The 26661-nt window shown below is 42.5% G+C and overlaps 1 protein-coding gene across 1 annotated transcript in view; it reads left to right on the forward strand.

Annotated features, from left to right (window-relative positions):
- The window catches only part of LOC126474030 (solute carrier family 22 member 7-like), a 95575-nt gene that overhangs the window by 41532 nt on the left and 27382 nt on the right, over positions 1-26661 (forward strand). Inside the window, exons 4-5 of the mRNA XM_050101437.1 lie at positions 437-594; positions 7636-7804. Coding sequence (XP_049957394.1) covers positions 437-594; positions 7636-7804 — 327 coding nt within the window. The remainder of the gene's footprint in view (positions 1-436; positions 595-7635; positions 7805-26661) is intronic.

A 26661-nucleotide genomic window follows, 5' to 3' on the forward strand; every position in this document is an offset into this window, starting at 1 on the left:
CCCTCAGGAGGACGTCCAACAATTCTGTGAATCAACGTAACCCGAACAAATACTTGCATTATGGCGGGAGGTGGCTCAATGCATTATACGGTTGCTTAATTCGTGAAGCTCTATCTCTTGCATAAATCACCAATTTTTTCTGAAACTGTTATCCGTTGTTTGCCTGTACACGTACTTCAGTTATCCGTTGTTTGCCTGTACACGTAACTCAGATCTATCGACTTTCGTCCCATTTGGATATTTCGATAATCCACTTGTGGTGCGCTATTTACTTTTTTTCCTTTTTTATTATTTTTTTAGAGGGTGTATGTCCTCAAAGAAATACTCTAGAACAATGTTTTAATTTCTAGTTACGTCACATTTGTTTTTTCTTAGTACTTCAGCCTGACTCTGACAGTCGCTACGCAATCATATAAGTGTAAAATTCTGTTTACAGGTTTGGCCGTCGCATTCAGTATTTTGTATCTCTTATCTTGATAGCGTCCTGCCGCAGTCTTAGCGTGCCAGCGACAGCAATATATTCCTTATTTATTGTGCTGTCCGTGATTGGGACTGCAGCAGACAGCTCGACAACAGAAGCAACCGTCTCTATTGGTGAGTTGCCATGAATAAGTGTAAATACTCCTGTATGCTAACGTTTCACTGCTAGCTCTAAGATTTCGATCTAGAAAACATTAGAAGATTCTTGAATAAGCTCCCCAGCTCCCCTCATTTATTTATTCTGTGCTAACATTAAACTTCAGGAAAATATCATTGTGGATACAAAAATCTTTGGTGTACTTTATAGAATCTACTGTCAGAATGTTTTAACTATGGAAATTCAGTTTTCATCAAGCAATATTCATCAGGAATTATGTGTGTATTTTTCTTTTTTCTGCAGATCATAGATTCATACTTAATTGAGACTTTGATTTATAATCACTCTCTTACATCCTTTCTAAAGCATATCGTGTCACTATGGAGGTGTCTATGTAAAGGAAGAGAGAAGTGTAAGGTTTAGCGTCCCGTTGACTCCGAGGTCATCAGAGATGAAGCACAAACTTCAACTCGTACTACGAGAACCTACGACCAAATTTTTTGTCTCATAGCAGTACGGCTAAAACAGTATAAAATCAACAGATTCGATTACCCTAAACGAAAAATTGCTAATTTAAAAAAATATTGCATCACATATGATGACGAATGTTCCAAAATGTCAACAAATATTACTGAAATTTATCATAGCAATATGTCTGATTTTGAGAATGCAGTTGAATGATAGATTTAAGATTCGAAAAACACGTTTTTCAGACGCCTGTGGGGTGGCGGAAAACTGTGGAACAATAAACAATAAAATCATAGGAAACAGTCTGGAAGTCTGTTTTATTAGCAGATTTTAGTCAATTAAAGCGCCAGAATCATTTTTCAGAAGGAAATACGAGCATTTTCCATTTCGAGATCGTTATGAAAACTTTAAAAAATCTTGCCAGACGATAAAATACGTTGCCCAGATGCATAAAAAATTGATATTAAACAAGTTTACTGCAGTACCTTATTAATCAGACAACTTTTCGATATTCGAAAATTCTTACAAGGTCGTGTTGAGGCGTATGTTGCAAGCCGAGGAATAAGATGCAACCTTTAAATTCCTATATTAACAACTAGCTTACTAGAAACCATCACATTGAACGATGTTTTAAATGAATTGCAAAAAAAAAAAAAAAAAAAAATTGGGATGGGGTTCAAAAACTACATTTTATTTAAGTATAAAAATGTGAACGTTTTTAATCATTGTTGGACTCATCAACAATATCGTCATAATCAAAATCTCCTTTCAGTTCACAGCCAATTTCTGCAATGTCTTCTATTGGAAAACAAATTTAATTAATCAGTGTCACTCATATCTATATAAAAGTATTAAAGTGAAATTCATATTAACTACACTTTTTGTGGATTTTGATTCTTCGTTTAAAATAAGGTCGCTCATTTCTGGTATTTGGCTACCTGAGAAACATGAAAAATCGTTACATCCCTCGTCGTCTTACAATCAGAAATCTATGCAGTCAAGATCTGTCATATTTTTCGTATGAGCGTTGCTCCATATTGGCGAAATATGTCTTGTTTTCAATAAGTGCTATTCCAATTCTGTTTTACGTGCAGTAGACTGCAGACGTCAAAATTAGATAAATCCAGATTTTGATCTTTAGAAGAATGTTTACTTTTCATTTTTTATGTTTGTGTAAGAATGTTGAATTTAACCGAATCGACATTATTAATTGTTTTTCGCTGTATAATTTGTACGTGAGCTCTTTTAAGACGTTCAATACATTTCCATAGTCAGAAGCAAATCCACCGGCATCTATGACAGCCTTTTGATAGTATATAGAATTTGTCTGCGGTCACTATTTCGCCTTGCGATAGAACGCGGGATATTAATCCCAGCCTGCAATACAATGAAAAGCAGGTAAAAATATTGCTAGAGGAACCGATTGTTTCAAGCAAACGCGAAACTTCAATGCAACGGAAGGAATTAACAACGCTAATATTCAACCAAATCTGTTAGGGACATTTTACAAATTCCAGGTTACCAAACATTACAATTAAAAAGTCAGTGTTGAATATTGAACAGATACTCGACCTTGTTAACTAATTTGACAGACATGGTAAACAATTTTAGTATCTGCCATCTTGTGTTCTTGACAAATTATATCTTCATTAATTGCTTGATTAACAGTACCTTGATCAACCCAATATTCACAGCACATGGATAGTTTTGTTCGCGATAATTTGCGCCAATTCCTGTTGTGACCAACTGTTAACCAAAAAGTCTGCAACAGCTTTTTTAAATTTAATATTTTTCAATTCTTTTGCGAAATCCGAAGGTAAAATTTGTTGCGTTCGTGAGATGTGTTTCGAGGGCCAAGGGCGTATCAAGTAAAAAGCGGTTTAAGACAAGACCACGGGGGTAACAAGCGCTGGAATGTTTTTTTCGTTTTTGGAAGTATATGTGTCACCAAAAATGCCTAAAAACAGTTTTCGGTAATCATTATAGCCATTCAAAATTCTTGAAAAAAAAAAGTAACCATGTGGCTATGGTCCAGTCCGGTAAACTTTATCGGCGATTTAGAAAATGCTCTCAAGCCAGATGCAACGCGTAATGTGTCTGAATACAAAAATTTTCGTACTGGAACGACAGAATCTGTCAACAATTTTAATAGCTGACTTGTTGTAGTAATACCATCCGCAAATTTTGTTTCACGTAGCGGAAATGGACCGCTGTGCAGCTGTGACGCTTTTGACCTTTACTGTCTACCCAGTTGGGTTCAGGATCATCTACGCTAACGATTTTTCTACGTAAACCGATGAGACTTGGTGTTGGTCCTAGGCTCTCGTACTATCGGTAAAGATGCGGAAGGAAATTTACCATGTCTTTTTCAAAATAACTCTCTCGGTGCATGCTTTGAACAATGTTAGCAAGATGACCGGAAAATCAGGATGACCTGATGGAGATCTGTATCATCACCCTCGCAAACGTGAAAGTGCAGCGCTATGTCTTTCGTTTTACAAATTCACGCCAAGACAAAAAAAGAAAAGCACCACGAATGTGACGGAAATCGGTAGATGTGATGTACATGTACAGCAATAAATTGATTACAGTTTCAGAAAAATTGGGTGATTTATTCAAGTGCAAGAACTTCGCAAACTGAGCAAGACAGTAAGGCGTCGATCCAACCCCGACCCTTGTGAAACCAGTTATTGGCTTGGCACTCATTGACAGAGATGCTGGATGTGCTCCTGAAAAGATATGCTACCAAATGATGTCCAACTGACGAGTTAGATAGACAAAATCCCCAGCGTGTTCGTGGGTCCTGCACATAATGCTCTGAGCGATCTCAATTAGGAAGAGATCCGGCGACCATTCTGACCAAGACAAGGTTTGGCAAGCACGAAGACATGTAGTAGAAACTTCGCCATGTGCGGGCGGGTATTAATTTGCTGAAATTTAATCCCAGGGCGGCTTGCCATGAAGGGCAACAAAAGTAGGGTGCAAAATGTCGTGGACGTACCGCTGCACTGCAAGGGTGCCGCAGATGAGAACCAAAAGGGTCCCGCTATGAAATAAAATAGCAACCAGGCCATCACTCATGACTGTCAGGACGTTTGCGGGTGGCAGTTACGCTGGTGTCCGACTGCTGTCTGGGGCGTCTCAGACACGTTTACGGCTTAGAATCTCACTGGCTCGAGTAGTATTGTCCCCAGTGATGAGTCCCACTTCGAACTGAGCACCGATGACGAGACGCCCCGGACAGTGGTGGGACATCAACGTAACTATCACCCACAATGTGACGCAAAAACCAGAAATGATGGCCTGGGGTGCCATTTCTTTTCATAGCAGTAGCTATCAGCAACGTGATAGCACAGTGGTACTTCGACGATATGCTACTCCCTGTTTTGCTGCCCTTCATGACAAGCCAACGTAGGCTTACATTTCAAGAAGATAATGCGCCTCGGTACACTCGGGAGTTTCTACTGCTTGTCTTCGTGCTTGCCAAACCATGCTTTGGCCAGTAAAGTCACCGGATCTCTCTCGAATTAAGAACGTTTGGAGCATTACGCACAGGACCTTCCAATCACTTGGGGATATTGACGGCCTAATGCACCTATTGGACAGCATTTAGCACGCTATCCCTCAGGAGGACAACTCTATCAATTAATGCCAGACCGAATAATAGCTCGCATAGCGTCCAGAGGTGGACCAAAGAGTTAAGGACTTGCTAAGTTTGTGAAGCTCTTTCTTTCCAATAAACCATCCAATTTTTCTGATTTTTTTTTTTTTTGAGTCTATCGTAAACAACATGGACATACAATAATTTGTTAATATACTACCGTGGCAATAATAAGGCAATTGGGCATAACCTCAGAAGAGCACACACTTTGTCGCCTTGAAGCCCTGTAGACGTTTTACAAACGGTACCAGGTAACCACGTGGCCCTCCAAGGCAGGCGAAAGTCGTACCAGTGATGTGCTGGTCAGTTGTGCGGCATCAGTGGGGACGTGACAGATTGGCAAAAGGAAATTATCGTGCCTGGACCTGCCGAAGACCAAAACATGAATGAAGTTGCTCGACTTGGTGTGTCGACGCGAACCGCCAAACACGTGTATAAGGAGTGGTGTACCACTTGCAGCCATGTAAGACGGCGTATGAAAGGTGGTCGAAAAAAGATACTGGTCGACAGCTATCGGAGATGAGAGTCACGCTCAATGACGATCTATTTGAGCCCAGCAGGAATTTTGATATCTGTTTCAGACTTGAAATCCGGGGCTTACATTTCAACAGATAATCCCCGCCAGCACACGGCGAGAGTTTCTACTGCTAGTCTTCGTGCTTTGCTTGCCAAATCATATCCTGTCCAGGCGCTAATTCGCAATGAACTCGTGGTCACTCCGCCTCGCGGCCAAAGGATGGCCCCAAAGACGTTGGCGTCGAAGCCCGCTCACGAGGTTCGAAGTCCATATATGCAGCCTTGCGCGGCACACAATGTTATACAGTTCGGCGTCGGAACACTGTCTAACCAGTGAAGACAGAATGACGTACGACGAGACGCAGATTCTCTTTCCTGCTTCTCGCTGGTTGCATCATGACTCATAGGAATGGGATAAATGGAGACGATGATTATTCTTTGAGTCAAATATGGAATCTTGTTTCATCAGTCATTAAAAGTCAACTGCCTTCAACTCTCCCAGCAGAATGTATTGACCTACACAGCCGGTAGTGATTTATCGTACCTTTCAGGTTCCACCCCTGGGGTGGCAGGGGAAAGCCGTGGCGGATTTTGGCGCAGGTGTTGTTAGTTTCCCACGGCATATACACCGACGGATAAGAATCAGAAGGCCAAGAAATAATTATTGTGGAGTAATGTAATTTTGAGACTATATTTACTAGGTAACATATTTAAGTGGTTAAAGTTGCAAGGTCACAGGTTAATGTAAATGCGAGAAAAGCCAAAGGTAATGTGTAACCGCCAGAATGTTGAATGCAAGAATGCAAATGTGCATGCATTGTGACGTAGAGGAGTCGGATGAGAGTCTGCGGGATAGACTCCCAAGTCTGTAGCACTTGGTTGGTCAACATATGGACAGTTTATGCTGTTTGTGGATGTCGCTGGAGTTGTTGTCCAATGACATCTCATACGTGCTCGACTGGAGACAGATCTGGTGATCTAGAAGGCTAAGGCAACTAGTCGACATTCTGCAGAGTATGTTGAGTTACAACATCGGTATACGGACGAATGTTATCCTGTTGGAAAACACCCAGTGCCATGCTATTCATGAATGTCGGATCACCAGACCAATGTACAAATTTACAGACAGGGTTCGAGAGGTAACCAAGAGAGTGAAGAGAGTGGTCCTGCTGTTGCACAAAACTGGAGACCAGACCATAACTTCAGATGTAAGTCCAGTGTGTCTTGGACGCAGGCAGGTTTGTTTCAGGTGCTCCCCTGGCCTCATTCTAACCAATACATCGCCATTACTGACACCGAAGCGGGAGCGGTTTTCATCAGAAAACACAGCAGACCCCCACCCTGTCCTCCAGTGAGCTCTCACTTGACACCACTAAAGTCGCAAATGGTGGTGGTTTGGGGTCATTGGAATGCACGCTGCTCGGAGCTGTACTTAACCGATTTGCAGCAGTTCAGTGCTGCTCAAATTCCTGCTGCAGTAAGATGCGCCAGATCCATACGTCGAACATGAAAGTCTTCCCTGTCGGCAATGCCACTTGGCTGTCCGAAACATGGGCGTCTTGCGACAGTACCTTCCAGTGATCACCATTGCCAGCAATCATTACGACGGCTACATTCTACATTATCGCGGAACGAACATCCAGTTTCTCGTAGCCATGCTGCTCAACCTCGTTCAAACTCAGTGAGCTGTTGATAAAGGCATTTTCGTCGTATAATGGCGTCTTAAAGGCATTCTTGAATAAAACAAATTCCCTATATCCAGTCTCAAAGTTAATTAACGCTCACGACCGTGACAGTGCATATTAAAGGCAAACCTGGTTTACATTCTCGTAGTGGTGCTACTGACACCATTCTGGAGCTATATCTGGATATGTCATCTTTCGGATGTAGAAACACACCTGGCAACTGCCCTTTATCACCCACAACTCCTTTTGGTGGTGGATTTTTTTCCGTGCATAAGGGTTGCTGTTTACGGCAGGAATCAGTTTCAGCGAGATTCAGCAAAAAATGTTCTCACCTGGAGACGGCAGCCGGATGATATGCTAAAATACCGTGGCGAGATGATCGTATGACCCAGCTGCTGATCCGGCAAGAATATTGTGAGGAGAGTTGGTATTTCAACGTAATGAGAACATTAGAATTACCTGCGTGATAATAGTTTTTCAGAAACGCATAAAGCCATGAACAGTTTCTTGAATAAATAACTGCAATGATAATTACTAAAATAAGTTTAAATGTACTGGAGAGAAGAATTACTCTTAAAACTTGATAACAATTGTATAAACACTTCTGTTACAGCAATGTACGAAAGACATTTACCATGTTGTACATTTTCTTGAGCATTTAATTAGAATGTAAATGTTTATATTGTAACAGAGTATATAAATCAGTGACTCAAGTCAAACCTTTTCAGGACTGGAATTGTCGGACGTCATGTTCCGCTCAACAGTGAACTTCATGTTCTCCTTAATGCACAGTGTGGGTTCAATACTGAGCCCTCTCACCGCATGGGCAGCTGGCGACTGGAGAACGTTTACGCTGGTGTCATCACTGCCGTGTTTTCTTCTGGTCTCCTGTCAGAGGTAAATCCTTAACAAAGCACAGGATGGGTAGATTACCACGTCCTAGCGTCTCTTATTTTCTGGATCTAAAGCTCATTGTTTCCATTACCTGTTTTGTTAATGCTTTCTTTGAAAACCTAAATGTCTAATTGTTAACACTACCATGATTAAAAATACAAAATCGATTGTTTTCTTATATTACTTGTTGCCGTGATTGCGAGAAACTGCTTGCATTGTACTTCGCCGTGAAATATATGTCTCAGATTGTCTTTAACGTCCTTTTGCCTTTGCACAGAAGGCTCCCACGTCTGCTATCGTAGGTTATGGTGTAGGATTATCTTGTTTTGACTGTATTAATACGTATGCGCCATAAGCTAGACCGTAAGGTGCTGTTTTTGAATTGGAGGTTTCTGGTATGCGAAGCACAGGGTGACACGTTAGACAGGAGCGGCTAAACGCGCACTGGTTTGACAGGTGGCGCTGCACTAGCGAGTCCAGGCATAGGAAAGAAGACCTCGCCAGAATTTAGCGACAGTAACTACCTGGAAACCGGGAGTGTATCGCGCTAGTAAAACGCCTGGCTGCACTGACGTTTCGAACCGGAAATTGACGTCACATGACCATACCTAACTGCCTTCAGAAAATACCTAACTGCCCGTGTTCTGCCATTCGACGTTCCGAAAGTAGCTGCTAACACGTCTGTATCGCTTGCCTACTTCCATATCGTTTGCATATTCTCATTTCGCTTTCTTTCTTTGTTATGGTTTGTTGTTTTATATTTTCTGTTGGAATTTACTTATTTTATTTATGGTATTACAGAGAGCAGGTCCAAACTGATGTAGTTTGCAGCAGTTATTCGGAGGTAAAGAGGCTCGCACGTAATAGAGTAGTGTGGAGAGCTGCATCAACCCAATCTTCGGACTGAAGATAAAAATAACAACAACAACAGCAACATTTTTATGGTGATGATTATCAACATTTAATTAGTCTGCTATTCGTTGTCAATTCCGCTGGTTAAAAAAAAACGACAGTTTCCATAATGTAGATACACGTCAAAGGTAGAAAACGTAAACTCTTAAACAGACGCTTACAGGAGTCTCTTGGATTATATCCTTTAAGATTATAATGGCCTGTTTAGAGTTCGATACCTCGATCTGCAAGAACGGAATCCTTATAGGGTTGCTTTGTTGTCCTTTTGTCTGTCTCTCCTACAGTTGAGAACCCTTATCCCCAAGAACAGATAGACTTACCGAGTTCAAATTTATATCACGTACTCAGATGTACTGTCCTTGTCGGTGTAAGGCTTTTAAACTTCTGAGTCAGTGCAATAAAAGGATACGGCCATTTCTGTCACATATTTTGATATTCGAAAAGTCACTCATCAGAACCCTTAAGGTACTTCTGGTTGATCTGGAATCACGAAATTCGGCAAGAAGAAACATTTCACAGCACAAGCAAAGGAAAAAATCCGAAAATAGTTTATTTGTCATTATAAAACACAAAAAATACTTGTCTGCCTTTTTTATCCGTCTGTTTGTCTCTCCGTCTGTCATGACCCCATTTCCTCTTGAAATGATTGATGTACCAAGATCAAATTTATGTCGCATATTAAGGCCAATGGTCCTCCTGGCGATAGGAGAATCTCCATCTATGCCACATATTTCGATACTCGGAAACACGCTCATCAAAACTTATAGAATACTTCACGTTGACCTACAACCATGAAGTTTGCGAAAAATGCACAGTTCACACCGAAAGTTGGTATATCAAGTTCGAATTCGTATCCCATACTAAGCCCTGTGGTCCCATGGTGGTGTAAGCCATTTAAGCTAAGTTAATTCAATCAAAAGATTCGGCCATTTATGTCACGTATTTTGAAACTCGCAAACCCACTCATAAAAACTTACGCGCACTTCCCGTTGACCTGGAATCATCAAATTACGCAAGAAGCAAGGTTTCATAGTACAAGCAGAAAAAATCTTAGAATTGTTAAATTGTAATTATATCACACAAAAAAATAGTTTTGCCATTGGAATATACATTGCATTCATCGTCCTTCAGAAGCATAATAGATGAAAATTATTGCGTGCAAACATAAAATGTAGTCATGTTTTAGTAAATAAATAATAACATTTCAATCACTCTTCTATATCCATCTTTATTTAATAAAATTGCAGCCAAATAGCCATATACAGTTACTTTGCTTAACATTTTACATTTTCATTTTACATTTTTGCATATTCAGTTATCGATTTCACTCTTTTACTGCATGTGATATCGTCCACAGGCTTGGATACACAGTTCACATACACATGTTGTGGCTGGGTCGTGATAAGTTTTGTTTTGGCAGATTAGATGATGAAAGCCGTGAATAGAAAATCTAGTTACGACATGTCAATGTTCGAAGTTTGATGCTGTCCATGTGCGGTTCGTCATTGCTTCGGTGCCATAGAACTCTGGCCATATTTTTTCTCGTTTGTCCTCCATGATCTTCAGTTGCTTTCTGGAAGCCCTGGTGTGTGGCATCATACACTCCTGGAAATTGAAATAAGAACACCGTGAATTCATTGTCCCAGGAAGGGGAAACTTTATTGACACTTTCCTGGGGTCAGATACATCACATGATCACACTGACAGAACCACAGGCACATAGACACAGGCAACAGAGCATGCACAATGTCGGCACTAGTACAGTGTATATCCACCTTTCGCAGCAATGCAGGCTGCTATTCTCCCATGGAGACGATCGTAGAGATGCTGGATGTAGTCCTGTGGAACGGCTTGCCATGCCATTTCCACCTGGCGCCTCAGTTGGACCAGCGTTCGTGCTGGACGTGCAGACCGCGTGAGACGACGCTTCATCCAGTCCCAAACATGCTCAATGGGGGACAGATCCGGAGATCTTGCTGGCCAGGGTAGTTGACTTACACCTTCTAGAGCACGTTGGGTGGCACGGGATACATGCGGACGTGCATTGTCCTGTTGGAACAGCAAGTTCCCTTGCCGGTCTAGGAATGGTAGAACGATGGGTTCGATGACGGTTTGGATGTACCGTGCACTATTCAGTGTCCCCTCGACGATCACCAGTGGTGTACGGCCAGTGTAGGAGATCGCTCCCCACACCATGATGCCGGGTGTTGGCCCTGTGTGCCTCGGTCGTATGCAGTCCTGATTGTGGCGCTCACCTGCACGGCGCCAAACACGCATACGACCATCATTGGCACCAAGGCAGAAGCGACTCTCATCGCTGAACACGACACGTCTCCATTCGTCCCTCCATTCACGCCTGTCGCGACACTACTGGAGGCGGGCTGCACGATGTTGGGGCGTGAGCGGAAGACGGCCTAACGGTGTGCGGGACCGTAGCCCAGCTTCATGGAGACGGTTACGAATGGTCCTCGCCGATACCCCAGGAGCAACAGTGTCCCTAATTTGCTCGGAAGTGGCGGTGCGGTCCCCTACGGCACTGCGTAGGATCCTACGGTCTTGGCGTGCATCCGTGCGTCGCTGCGGTCCGGTCCCAGGTCGACGGGCGCGTGCACCTTCCGCCGACCACTGGCGACAACATCGATGTACTGTGGAGACCTCACGCCCCACGTGTTGAGCAATTCGGCGGTACGTCCACCCGGCCTCCCGCATGCCCACTATACGCCCTCGCTCAAAGTCCGTCAACTGCACATACGGTTCACGTCCACGCTGTCGCGGCATGCTACCAGTGTTAAAGACTGCGATGGAGCTCCGTATGCCACGGCAAACTGGCTAACACTGACGGCGGCGGTGCACAAATGCTGCGCAGCTAGCGCCATTCGACGGCCAACACCGCGGTTCCTGGTGTGTCCGCTGTGCCGTGCGTGTGATCATTGCTTGTACAGCCCTCTCGCAGTGTCCGGAGCAAGTATGGTGGGTCTGACACACCGGTGTCAATGTGTTCTTTTCTCCATTTCCAGGAGTGTATATCGAAGTCTGATGTCTTCAATTAGGAATGTCTCTCTCGCTAGCAGGTACACTAGTCTAGATCTTGTTGTCTTTAAGAGACCTTGTGTTCTTTTTAGATAAATCGATTTTACCTTTTCTTGTGTTTCTAGATTTTTTTCTGTCTGGTGGTCCCGTATAACCTCCATCCCATAGGCCAGGATTGGCAGTATTTTTGTGTTGAATAATTTCATGGCTGTTTCTAGATTGAGTAGGCGGATGTTTTTGATGTCCTGTATTGCTATTATTGCTTGGGCTGCACGTTCTGTTGTATGTTTTGTGAAGCACTTGGCTGTTGGTTGCAATTCACTCTTAGGTATTTAAAGTCTGATTAGATTTTTATTTTTTATCCTCTGATGCTGATTTCCGAATTCTTGGGAGTTTTTCCTCCTTTTCTGAAAATTACAATTTCTGTCTTTGTTATGTTTAAGTGTAGTTTGTGTTCACTGCACCATTTGTCTATTTTCTCAATGATTCTCTGCAGCTTCTGTATATCTGTTGAACCTACGGCTATGTCGTCAGCGTATGCATATACAGGGTGTTTCAAAAATGACCGGTATATTTGAAACGGCAATAAAAACTAAACGAGCAGCGATAGAAATACACCGTTTGTTGCAATATGCTTGGGACAACAGTACATTTTCAGGCGGACAAACATTCGAAATTACAGTAGTTACAATTTTCAACAACAGATGGCGCTGCAAGTGATGTGAAAGATATAGAAGACAACGCAGTCTGTGGGTGCGCCATTCTGTACGTCGTCTTTCTGCTGTAAGCGTGTGCTGTTCATAACGTGCAAGTGTGCTGTAGACAAAATGGTTTATTCCTTACAACAGAGGATTTTTCTGGTGTTGGAATTCCACCGCCTAGAACACAGTGTTGTTGCAACAAGACGAAGTTTTCAACGGAGGTTTAATGTAACCAAAGGACCGAAAAGCGATACAATAAAGAATCTTTTTGAAAAATTTCAATGGACTGGTACGTGACGGATGAACGTGCTGGAAAGGTAGGGCAACTGCGTACGGCAACCACAGAGGGCAACGCGCAGCTAGTGCAGCAGGTGATCCTACAGCGGCCTCGGGTTTCCGTTTGCCGTGTTGCAGCTGCGGTCCAAATGACGCCAACGTCCACGTATCGTCTCATGCGCCAGACTTTACACCTCTACCCATACAAAATTCAAATGCGGCAACCCCTCAGCGCCGCTACCATTGCTGCACGAGAGACATTCGCTAACGATATAGTGCACAGGATTGATGACGGCGATATGCATGTGGGCAGCACTTGGTTTACTGACGAAGCTTATTTTTACCTGGATGGCTTCGTCAATAAACAGAACTGAAGCATATTGGGAACCGAAAAGCCCCATGTTGCAGTCCCATCGTCCCTGCATCCTCAAAAAGTACTGGTCTGGGCCGCCATTTCTTCCAAAGGAATCATTGGCCCATTTTTCAGATCCGAAACGATTACTGCATCACGCTATCTGGACATTCTTCGAGAATTTGTGGCGGTACAAACTGCCTTAGACGACACTGCGAACACCTCGTGGTTTATGCAAGATGGTGCCCGGCCACATCGCACGGCCGACGTCTTTAATTTCCTGAATGAATATTTCGATGATCGTGTGATTGCTTTGGGCTATCCGAAACATACAGCAGGCGGCGTGGATTGGCCTCCCTATTCGCCAGACATGAACCCCTGTGACTTCTTTCTGTGGGGACACTTGAAAGACCAGGTGTACCGCCAGAATCCAGAAACAATTGAACAGCTGAAGCAGTACATCTCATCTGCATGTGAATCCATTCCGCCAGACACGTTGTCAAAGGTTTCGGGTAATTTCATTCAGAGACTACGCCATATTATTGCTACGCATGGTGGATATGTGGAAAATATCGTACTATAGAGTTTCCCAGACCGCAGCGCCATCTGTTGTTGAAAATTGTAACTACTGTAATTTCGAAAGTTTGTCTGCCTGAAAATGTACTGTTATCCCAAGCATATTGCAACAAACGGTGTATTTCTATCGCTGCTCGTTTAGTTTTTATTGCCGTTTCAAATATACCGGTCATTTTTGAAACACCCTGTACATATACATCTTCTTCATTTTCTCCAATTCGGAGTACTCCTTCAGTGGCAAGGATGTACAGCAGAGGGCTCATTGGGACACCCTGTAACATGGCTCTGAGCACTATGGGACTTAACATTTGTGGTCATCAGTCCCCTAGAACTTAGAACTACTTAAACCTAACTAACCTAAGGACATCACACACATCCACGCCCGAGGCAGAATTCGAACCTGCGACCGTAGCGGTCACGCGGTTCCAGACTGAAGCGCCTAGAACCGCACGGACACACCGGCCGGCCACCCTGTAAGACTCCGTACGATTGCAGAACGGGGTTCGAAAAAGAGAGGTTGTCTGATATTGTGATTAAGTTGTATTCGAGGATTGACTTGATTATTTTTGCCCATACGCTATCTTCTCCCATTGTGTTTTCCAGTTTTCGGACTATGAGATCTCTTTGCATTAGGTCAAATGCTTTGGTGAAGTCTATGACCACTGAGTAGAACATTTTTTTCTTTTGTAGCAATTCGTCGATGTTGTTTAGAAGAAGCCTGACTGCCGTAAGCGTTGATCTTCCAGATCTGAAACCCATTTGTCGTTCTGGGAGATGACTGTCCACAGAGGCTTGGATTTTTTGTGTTATTATCTTTGAAAACATCTTGACTTGAGTATTTTCCAGGGCTATGCCTCTGTACTTGTTTGGGTCCGTTGGGTCTCCTCTACCTTTGTAGAGAACTTTTATTGTCGAATGTCTCCATTGTGTCGGAATTCTTCCAAGTTCCAGGCATTTGTTAAATAGTTTGGTCCATACGTGTTGGAGGGCCTCTTTTGCATCTTTTATATGTTCATTATACATATTATTGGGTCCTGCTGCTTTCTTGTTCTTCAGTGCTTTTATTACTTCTTTCACGTCTTCTTCATTTATAGTCTCCCATATATTGTCTTTCTCCTTAGTTTGATGTTGTTTCTCTTTCTTTGGGGGTGTTTTGACTCCACGTTTGTTCAGTATCTTCCGGAAGGGGTCCTCCCATTCCTTCATGTCTATATTTGGTGTATGGGACATTTTGCTTGGTCTTGCTGCTATGTATGGGTCTTTCTCTGCTTCATCCGCTTACCTTTTTGCCTCTCTTTCTATGTATTCTTTTTTCTTCTCTTCTATTAGTTTTTTGTTGATTCTCCTCTCTTGTGCGTACAGTTTGTACGTTTCATCGTCGTGCTGATTTCTTAATCTGTGGAGCGTTCTTAGAACAGTGTTCCTTTTTCTGCAGCATTTAGCATCGAACCTCCTTTTTGCCGTCTATATCTATCTGTATACCTGAAGTCGCCTGCTCACTTCCTTATGTATGTCCGGGCTAGTCTGAGAAACTACTGAAGAGGTTTTGACGTGGTTCAAAAATGGCTCAAATGGCTCTGAGCACTATGGGACTTAACATCTGAGGTCATCAGTCCCCTAGAACATAGAACTACTTAAACCTAACTAACCTAAGGACATTACACACGTTCATGCCCAAGGCATGATTCGAACCTGCGACAGTAGCGGTCGCGCGGTTCCAGATTGAAGGGCCTAGAGCCGCTCGGCCACAGCGGCCGGATTTGACATGGTCTTGGAATTCCTTTGACCGATATCTTACAAGTATATATATCGAAAATAGGCAAAAATTGTTGAGATTCTCGATTCCCAGGATAGATGAACTATGTACATATACCAATATTGAACCCTATGGGCGCGAGTCCAAGTCGCTCTTGTCCAGTTTCCTTGTATTATGAAAACTCGCTTAGTTGCTGTCAAATTACCTCAGAATATGACCACATACTAAAGACGGGACAGAAAGTAGGCATAATAGGTCGTCTTAACTGTTCTTCCATATGACATCCAAGTTTTAAATAAAACTGAAACTGATGGTATTCACATTTTCCATCTTATACTCAGTGAGAAGTTAATAGGGATGCTCAGTCATACATCTACTCATACATGTACATCTCAAATTGGTAGGCACACACTCAGCAGGTATTAATTAAGTTATTAAAAGTGGTTTCATGATTCACAAATTAGTAGCCTCACAAATGAAAAGCAGTGATCACATGCTACACTATCTTCTATTAAAGTTTTTCTCTTTGTATTATTCCTTATGGAGACTATACTGTACACTGACAGTATTCCTACGGCAAAAGAAAACAACCGAAGATATCCAAGAAGTTCTGAATACATGACTGTATTATACAGGCAACTTTTCTCAGTCACTTGCAACAATAACTGTATTAGCATCGTATGCTAAAAAAGATGCCTTATTCCAAAAGCAAACAGGAGTTGGGATAGCCATTATCACAAAGACGCGGTGTATACAGACATGACACTACATATGATAGTTATCTAGATTTCACTTTTATACGAAGTAAATCCTGATGCTGTTGTTGTGGTCTTCAGTCCAGAGACTGGTTCGATGCAGCTCTCCATGCTACCCTATCCTGTGCAAGCTTCTTCATCTCCCAGTACCTACAGCAACCTACAGCCTTCTGAATCTGTTTAGTGTATTCATCTCTTGGTCTCCCTCTACGATTTTTACCCTCCACGCTGCCCTCCAATACTAAATTGGTGATCCCTTGATGCCTCAGAATATGCCCTACCAACCGATCCCTTCTTCTATTCAAGTTGTGCCTCAAATTTCTCTTCTCCTAAATTCTATTCAATACCGCCTCATTAGATATGTGATCTACCCATCTAATCTTCAGCATTCTTCTATAGCACCACATTTCGAAAGCTTCAATTCTCTTCTTGACTAAACTATTTATCGTCCTCGTTTCACTTCCATACATGGCTACACTCCATACAAATACTTTCAGAAAAGACTTCCTGACACTTAAATCTATACTCTATGTTAACAAATTTCTCTTCTTCAGAAACGCTGTCCTTGCCATTGCCAGTCTACATTTTATATCCTCTCTACTTCGACCATCATCAGTTATTTCGCTCCCCAAATACCAAAACTCATTTACTACTTCAAGCGTCTCATTTCCTAATCTAATACCCTCAGCATCACCTGATTTAATTCGACTACATTCCATTATCCTCATTTTGCTTTTGTTGATGTTCATCTTATATCCCCCTTTCAAGACACTGTCCATTCCGTTCAGCTGCTCTTTCAGGTCCTTTGCTGTCTCTGATAGAATTACACTGTCATCGGCGAACCTCAAAATTTTTATTCCTTCTCCATGGATTTTAATTCCTACTCCGAATTTTTCTTTAGTTTCCTCTACTGGTTGCTCAATATACAGATCAATAACATCGGGTATGGGCTACAACCCTGTCTCACTCCCTTCACAACCATTGCTTCCCTTTTATGCCTCTCGTCTCGTATAACTGCCATCTGGTTTCTGTACAAATTGTAAATAGCCTTTCGCTCCCTGCCACCTTCAGAATTTGAAAGAGAGTATTCCAGTCAACATTGCCAAAAGTTATCTCTAAGTCTACAAATGCTGGAAACGTAGGTTTGCCATTCCTTAATCTGTTTTCTAAGATAGGTCGTAGTGTCAGTACTGCCTCAACATTTCTACGGAATCCAAACTGATCTCCCTCGAGGTCGACTTCTACCAGTTTTTCCATTCGTCTGTAAAGAATTCATGTTAGTATTTTGCAGCCATGGTTTATTAAACTAATGGTTCGGTAATTTTCACATCTGTCAACACCTGCTTTCTTTGGGATTGGCATTATTATATTCTTCTTGAAGTCTGAGGGTATTTCTCCTGTCTCATACATCTTGCTCACCAGGGTGGTAGAGTTTTGTCAAGGCAGGCTATCAGTAGTTCTAATGGAATTTTGTCTACTCCCGGGGCCTTGTTTCGACTTAGGTCTTTCAGTGCTCTGTCAAACTCTTCACGAAGTATCATATCTCCCATTTCATCTTCATCTACGTCCTCTTCCATTCCTATAGTTTTGTCCTCAAGAACATCGCCCTTGTATAGACCCTCTATATACTCCTTCCACCTTTCTGCTTTCCTGTCTTTGCTTAGAACTGAGTTTCCATCTGAGCTCTTGATATTCATGCAAAGGGTTCTCTTTTCTTCAAAGGTCTCTTTAATGTTCCTGTAGGCAGTATCTATCTTACTCCTAGTGATATAGACCTTCAATCCTTACATTTGTCCTCTAGCCATCCCTGCTTAGCCATTTTGCACTTCCTGTCGATCTCATTTTTGAGACGTTTGTATTCCTTTTTGCCTGCACCATTTACTGCATTTTTGTATTTTCTCCTTTCATCAATTAAATTCAGTATCTCTGGTCGCATAGTAAATGTTTTATTACTCCCCTTCTCCTTAGGGCTCATCTACGGAATCGTGGCTAGATGAAAGATTAATTTGCATTTGGTAGTATGATTTAGATTCTGAGTCTCAGAGAAGGACAGTGTGTGGTTCTGTTCATACATTTCCTTTGTTTCATTACAATGTTTCCACATTGTCTTCAGAATTAGAACATGCTCAACAAAGTCGGTGGCAAATCCTATAAGGCTACTTTTACAAAACATCCAAAGATCAAGAAACACTGTCATCTTCCTCCAGCCTCGCTTAACGTGGAAATTTTGCATGTAGATGACAAGGACTAGTCGAATTAAGTCGGGTGATGCTGAGGGAATTAGATTAGGAAATGAGACACTTAAAGTAGTAAAGGAGTTTTGCTATTTGGGTTAGCAAAATAACTGATGATGGTCGAAGTAGACAGGATATAAAATGTAGACTGGCAATGGCAAGTAAAGCGTTTCTGAAGAAGAGAAATTTGTTAACATCGAGTATTGATTTAAGTATCAGGAAGTCGTTTCTGAAAGTACTTGTATGGAGTGTGGCCATCTATGGAAGTGAAACATGGTCGATAAATAGTTTAGACAAGAAGACAGTAGAAGCTTTCGAAATGTGGTGCTACAGAAGAATGCTGATGATTGGGTGGGTAGATCACATAACTAATGAGGAGGTATTGAATAGAACTGGGGAGAAGAGGAGTTTGTGGCACAACCTGACTAGAAGAAGGGATCGGTTGGTAGGGCATACTCTGAGGCATCAAGGGATCACCAATTTAGTATTGGAGGGCAGCGTGGAGGGTAAAAATCGTAGAGGGAGACCAAGAGATGAACACACTAAGCAGATTCAGAAGTATGTAGGTTGCAGTAGGTACTGGGAGATGAAGAAGCTTGCACAGGATAGAGCAGCATGGAGAGCTGCATCAAACCAGTCTCAGGACTGAAGACCACAACAACAACAACAACCAATTACAAGGACTACAAGATGAAACCTTTTAGACGAATTTGAAATGTATAGACCTTCCAATTTGAATTCAAAAGATTTATAGAATCACCAACTGGCAGAACAATATAGACACTGTTGTCATTGCATAGGATCTCTTACAAAATGTCGATGGTGGCTTTAGTTTGACAGATGCGTGCGTAGTGAAATGCACTGTTCATGAGTGTCAGCTACTCTAACTATTAGTTTGTGAATTTTTAGATGTAGCGTTTGTAAATGCGTACCATAACCGGTTTTCTTTGGAAAGCGTGTGGAGTGGTGTGGACAGGTTCTGCAGTTGTGGACGTGTGAGGATAAGAATTGAAACAGGTTGCTTCAATTCTCAGAATGCTGAAGGTTAGTAAAGTATGTCGCAGCAGGAGCGTGGACAGTGTTCTAAGCAGTCTCATAGGTTATGTATTGTTCCCATAAAAGCCTTTATACTGCCTGGTTATCTGGACTGTGAGGTGACCCTCCTTCTATTGACGCACAACCCAGTTAAACGTACAGACTGTAAAAACGTCTTTAATTGTCGTTAAATCACATGCACTTACTTAGAAATGGCAAGGTTAGTCTAGTCCAGCGAGAAATGTCTGAAAAGGAAGCTCGTACGGTAAAAGTTTTATTACTCACCTTCTCCTTAGGGCTCATCGACGAAATCGTGGCTAGATGAAAGATTGATTTGCGTTTGGTAGCATGATTTAGATTCTGAGTTTCAGAGAAGGACAATGTGTGGCTAAAATGCATTCATCTGTTCATATATTTCCTTCGTTTCATTACAATGTTTCCACATCGCCTTCAGAATTAGGACGTCTTCATTATAGTCAGTTACAATAGCTCCAGAAATAGAAAGGTACGTTATCTTTTCAGGAAAAGCGCTTATGTTAGTAAACCAACACATCAATGCGCAATTACGCTCGCAATTTTCTCATCACATAGAACAATTTCAATTAATTTTCCGGTGTAAAATCATAAAATTACAACTGTTCAACATGGCAGAATGCGCCAACAACTAAATCTCACTCCCACTGACATACAACTTTCAACAACAAACCAATAAGAACATAGATCATACGTAAATCTCAACAAAATCTTTTAGACAAGAAATAATTGTTTATCATTTTGCGACTTATTTTGAAAGTTTATAACTAACGATTTCGATGTCAATGACTTGTAATTGAAATACATACATTATACGAAAAATAATTAGTTCTTCGAAAAATAATAAAACCATTATTTCTGATTAATGTCTGAACACATATCATTTACAAAGTTGTGTAAAACTATTTATCAATATTGTTAAAACTATTCGAATTCCAGGATTACAATTTGAACTTTATATGATTTTGTCGTGATTTTATCTCAAGAATCAAGTACTCGAGTACCTGACGAGAGAAGGTCCACTGACCAGTTCTATTACAGCTTGAAGAATGAACGCGGATGGCCAGTGCAAATTAAGTTAAATTTGTGTGTCGAACCGTTACTAAAATCGTTGAGCAATACCTGTGGTAGCAAGAGGGGAATTTGTTTGGCCGAATGAAAAGATCAGCATGAAAGACAATATTTTAGGTGCAAAGCAATAATATTGTTCCATCTGGGTGAGGTAACAACTACGTGTCGTAAGTCTGTGCTAATAATACTGGTGGAAATGCTGCAATTAATGTGGATACGTTATCGGGATAGTGTTGTTGAAATAGTAGAGATGGTGCTTGTGAAGAAAGGTAAATGAAATAACTAGATGATCATCTATGTAAAATAAAGCATGTGTTCGAGACCAACGATCCAAGCTCTCAGCTCCTTATAGCGAGAAAGGCGCTAATAGGGGCATTCCGCGACCTATTCTCATGTGTCCAATAAAGGTTCAGTTTGTCGCAAGGTATTCTACGAACCTTTCAAATTATACAGAAGCTCTGTCATAATGTAGTGGAACTAGCGTCACTGGAAGAAACTGTACAGCTTAGAACGATATAGGACTAGAATACAGCAGTGCTTTTCTGACTTTTTCGGCTGAACATGACGAGCCGAGGATCCTTTTAAACATGACATCTCATTCTACGGGCGGGGTAAATTTAAGTATAGTATTAACTATGTTACACATTTTAATCAACTTCTAATATTACATTTTATCCTTGAAAGAAATCACTGGAAAGGATGAGCTTGTTTCTTGATCATCAGTTCTTCAAACCTCGGCATAGTATTGGAAATCACGACGCATATCTACTTCTCTTCAGTCATACGTGATCTATACTTCGCATTGATGACTACCATTGCTACAAAACCTACGTCACCTAAGTAGTGCTTTGTTATCTACTTGCCCCTGCTTCTGCTTCACTACACTCGAAATCTCAAGCAGTGGTGAGGAAACGATCTTCGATTTCAATGGGGACTCTGAAAAAATATTAATAAAACGCTTTTATCCTTCAATGGTAAGTGATGAACGAAGATCTGTACTAAAATAATCTGTGATCCAGTTGTGTTTATCAACTTCTTTTGAAAAGTACTTTAGAAAGTAATCACATAGTTAAGTTTAATGATCCACAAACACTGGCTTCGGTTTTTCACTCAGTCCATTGCCTTTTAAAACTGCATGATGAAAAGAGAAAACGCAAGGTTCATCCTTATCATCCAACTTTTTCTTCACAATAGTAATTTCTTCCTGAATGCTGAAATTTTGCTTGGTAATTGCAGTAGTTTCCGCTTTCTGGAAAGCATTTGACTCCATACTACACCTACTCTTATTGTCAATGTACGATCATATGGGGTATCAAGTGAAATTTGTGACTGGATTGAGGACTTTTTGGTAGGGAGGACGCAGCGTCTTATCAAGAATGGAAAAATACACTCCTGGAAATGGAAAAAAGAACACATTGACACCGGTGTGTCAGACCCACCATACTTGCTCCGGACACTGAGAGAGGGCTGTACAAGCAATGATCACACGCACGGCACAGCGGACACACCAGGAACCGCGGTGTTGGCCGTCGAATGGCGCTAGCTGCGCAGCATTTGTGCACCGCCGCCGTCAGTGTCAGCCAGTTTGCCGTGGCATACGGAGCTCCATCGCAGTCTTTAACACTGGTAGCATGCCGCGACAGCGTGGACGTGAACCGTATGTGCAGTTGACGGACTTTGAGCGAGGGCGTATAGTGGGCATGCGGGAGGCCGGGTGGACGTACCGCCGAATCGCTCAACATGTGGGGCGTGAGGTCTCCACAGTACATCGATGTTGTCACCAGTGGTCGGCGGAAGGTGCACGTGCCCGTCGACCTGGGACCGGACCGCAGCGACGCACGGATGCACGCCAAGACCGTAGGATCCTACGCAGTGCCGTAGGGGACCGCACCGCCACTTCCCAGCAAATTAGGGACACTGTTGCTCCTGGGGTATCGGCGAGGACCATTCGCAACCGTCTCCATGAAGCTGGGCTACGGTCCCGCACACCGTTAGGCCGTCTTCTGCTCACGCCCCAACATCGTGCAGCCCGCCTCCAGTGGTGTCGCGACAGGCGTGAATGGAGGGACGAATGGAGACGTGTCGTGTTCAGCGATGAGAGTCGCTTCTGCCTTGGTGCCAATGATGGTCGTATGCGTGTTTGGCGCCGTGCAGGTGAGCGCCACAATCAGGACTGCATACGACCGAGGCACACAGGGCCAACACCCGGCATCATGGTGTGGGGAGCGATCTCCTATACTGGCCATACACCACTGGTGATCGTCGAGGGGACACTGAATAGTGCACGGTACATCCAAACCGTCATCGAACCCATCGTTCTACCATTCCTAGACCGGCAAGGGAACTTGCTGTTCCAACAGGACAATGCACGTCCGCATGTATCCCGTGCCACCCAACGTGCTCTAGAAGGTGTAAGTCAACTACCCTGGCCAGCAAGATCTCCGGATCTGTCCCCCATTGAGCATGTTTGGGACTGGATGAAGCGTCGTCTCACGCGGTCTGCACGTCCAGCACGAACGCTGGTCCAACTGAGGCGCCAGGTGGAAATGGCATGGCAAGCCGTTCCACAGGACTACATCCAGCATCTCTACGATCGTCTCCATGGGAGAATAGCAGCCTGCATTGCTGCGAAAGGTGGATATACACTGTACTAGTGCCGACATTGTGCATGCTCTGTTGCCTGTGTCTATGTGCCTGTGGTTCTGTCAGTGTGATCATGTGATGTATCTGACCCCAGGAAAGTGTCAATAAAGTTTCCCCTTCCTGGGACAATGAATTCACGGTGTTCTTATTTCAATTTCCAGGAGTGTAGTTCAAATGGCTCTAAGCTTTATGGGACTTAACATCCGAGGTCATCAGTCCCCTAGACTTATAACTACTTAAATCAAACTAACCTAAGGACATCACACACATTCCTGCCCGAGGCAGGATTCAAACCTGCGACCGTAGCAGCAGCGCGGTTCCGGACTGAAGCGTCTAGAACTGCTCGGACACAGCGGCCGGCTATTGGATGGAAGTCATCATCAGATGTAGAAGTAACTGCCAGTATGGTCCAGGGTGTGTTGGAACCCTTATCGTGCATGTGGCATATTAATTACCTTGCAGACAGTATTAATAATAACCACAGACTTTTGCGGATTATGCAGTTATATATAATAAAGTACTGTCTGAATGAAGATGCATAAATATTCAGTCAGACCTTGATAAGTTCCAAAGTAGTGCAAAGATTGGAAACTTCCCTTACATGTTCAGAAATGTAAAATTGTGCACTTCACGATACGAAAAAACAGTGTCCTGTAACCATAACATCAGTGAGTCACTTTTGGAATTTGTCAACTCATATAAATACCTTGGTGCAACGTTGCAACACATTGTACGAGTATGAAATGGAATGATGAACCGACAGCTGTGGCCGAGCGGTTCTAGGCGCTTCAGTCAGGAGCCGCGCTGCTGCTGCGGTCGCAGGTTCGAATTCTGCCTCGGGCATGGATCTTTGTGATGTCCTTAGGTTAGTTAGGTTTCAGTAGTTCTAAGTTCTAGGGGACTGATGACCTCAGATGTCAAGTCCCACAGTGCTCAGAGCCATTTGAACCATTTGGAATGATGAGATCGGCTCAGTCGTTTGTAAAGGACGCAGTAGCCTTTGGTTCAAATAGCTCTGAGCACTATGGGACTTAACATCTGAGGTCATCAGTCCCCTAGAACTTAGAACTACTTAAACCGAACTAACCTAAGAACATCACACACATCCATGACCGAGGCAGGATACGAACCTGCGACCGCGGCGGTCGCGCAGTTCCATACTGAAGCACCTAGAACCGCTAGGGCACACCGGCCGGCAGACTTTGGTTTCTTGATAGAGTCCTGGGGAAGTGCCGTCAGAGGAGACAGCTTACAAATCACTCATGCGACCGGTTTAAGTTTGTGAGACCCGTACCAAGTAGGAATAAAAGGGGATACTGAACGTAGACAGAGAAGGGCAAAACGAATGGTCACAGGTTAGTTTGATCTGTGGGAGAGTGACACAGGGACACTGAAGGAAATGCACTGGAAGGCTCTTGAAGATAGACATAAACTATCCCGAGAAAGTCTGTTAATAAATTTTAAATAACCTTGTTTAAACGACTACTCTAGGAGTATACTACAACCCCCTACGTATCGCTCACATAGGGATCGTGATGAAAAGATTAGAACAATTACTGCACTCACGGATGAATTCAAATAATCATTCTTTCCGCGCTCCATACATGAATGGAACAGGAGGAAACGCTAATAATGCCCTCTGCCATGCGCTTCACATAACTGGCAGTGTATAAATGTAGATGTAGATGAAGTGTTTCGAATAGCTCTGTTGCTTTTGTTCCAAAAGCAATTTTCCTGAAGAAAAAAAAATCCTCATGACATTTCTTGCCTTGTCTAACCTGCTCGTTTGGTTATCTGTAGCTTCATCCTACTGAGTTACGAAATCACGATGACCTTTGTTTTTTTCCGCCAACTGATCATTAATGTCGTTAGCCTTACCGAGTATTCGACGACTAGTAATGTCACCTGGAAAGAAACAGTTTTCAGTTGCGTGACAGCTGAGCTCGGCTATCTTAGTAAATAATTGCGCACATTGGCTGCTAAAATAAGGTCTTCCGCTGTGGTCTGAGGTTTCTTGCTCTTGATTCACTGCAGGCAACTGTGATAGATGAAAGAAGAGCTTTTGTAGGAATTAAAGCATGTTTAGTGAAAGTTTTTCTTTGTTTTGTCATTTATTTAACTTCTTCATTTCCGACAGCAGTACACGATAAAACTGTAGTTCAAATAACTGTCTCGTCATACTTCCTGTTTTTCCATTTAACATGTCGGGAGACGCTAGAGTTACCTTAAGCTTACTTGGAAGCGAGATCAGAATGTGTCTCCCATAAAACTCGATGCGAACATCAAACTCGATAGCAGTTGGCGAATGGTGAGGTTTGGAGACGGTGTACTGAATTTCGTCGTCAGTACTTCGTTGTTGTAATGTAGCTAGCAAGCGTTGCGACAATGTGCCGTTTCAAGAAAACGATGTGTTGAAAATTTATCACAAACACGTCACTCCTGGACCGATTCGTTAAAATTAACCGCCAGTTAAGGAGATAACGGGAGTAAAAACCGTCAGGAGCCTTCATAGTTGCAGGATACATTTGATATATCACGTATTGCAGTTACATTTAAAAATACGTCCATGGCTACCGTCAAATATAAATCATAGAAGACAAAAAAAAATTTAAAATGATCTACATTCGACGAATCTAATCTTCAGACTAATTACTACTGAATAAAAGTAAATGAATCATGTGGTACGGATCGGTTGCCACCTGCCAGCTGTCATATTAACAGCAATTACTTGACGGACCGCTAGATATCATTTCTAGCTCACACGTTTCTCCTTTACTCAGAAAGCAAATAAACTAAATTGTTACTTTTGTGAAACGATGGCAATTTACTGGCTTTAGACACTATCAACACAAGTATATGGCCGCGACAATGATAACCATCTATCAAAATTTTTCGCTTGTTGGATGGGGCAACGCTATTTTTTTCTTCTAACCTGAAATGCATGCTATTCGTTTTATTATATTTCGATGCTGATTTACTAGATACTGGTCAACTGTAAACGCCATTCTACCTCTTCAAATCGGAGTCAAAATTCGAGAATTCCGAGATAATAGCCATCTTCTTCGTTATTCGTTGGCTTTTTGTCTGGAACGAAGTCTGTCTCCTTTATAGTGGCCTTCAAGCTTGTCATTAGACGGGTGACGTCGCTTGGAATTATAACTTGTATTGGCAGAATGACGTCATCTGCTTGACGGGGTTCTCAAATATATTCATTTTCTAAGAGGAATTCTAGTCTTTTATCTGTGGAACAACGATGTACTCCGAATTATGGACGGGGATTATGTATATGTCTACTGATCATCATATTATGAATGGTAGATAAAGCGATGTCGCGGTACCTATCGGGTAGTGGATAGGAGCTTGTGGGGTAGCTAGTTCTGAAGGTGAGGGCGTTGAGGTACGTGAACTATGTGGCGCTTGTGCTGTTGTTGATTGCCGCTTTGACCGTAACTGTCGGTTGTAATTAAACAGCGAAGTGCAGCACCC

This window comes from Schistocerca serialis, chromosome 4 (assembly GCF_023864345.2).
Source record: "Schistocerca serialis cubense isolate TAMUIC-IGC-003099 chromosome 4, iqSchSeri2.2, whole genome shotgun sequence".
In the NCBI taxonomy this organism is placed as follows: domain Eukaryota; kingdom Metazoa; phylum Arthropoda; class Insecta; order Orthoptera; family Acrididae; genus Schistocerca; species Schistocerca serialis.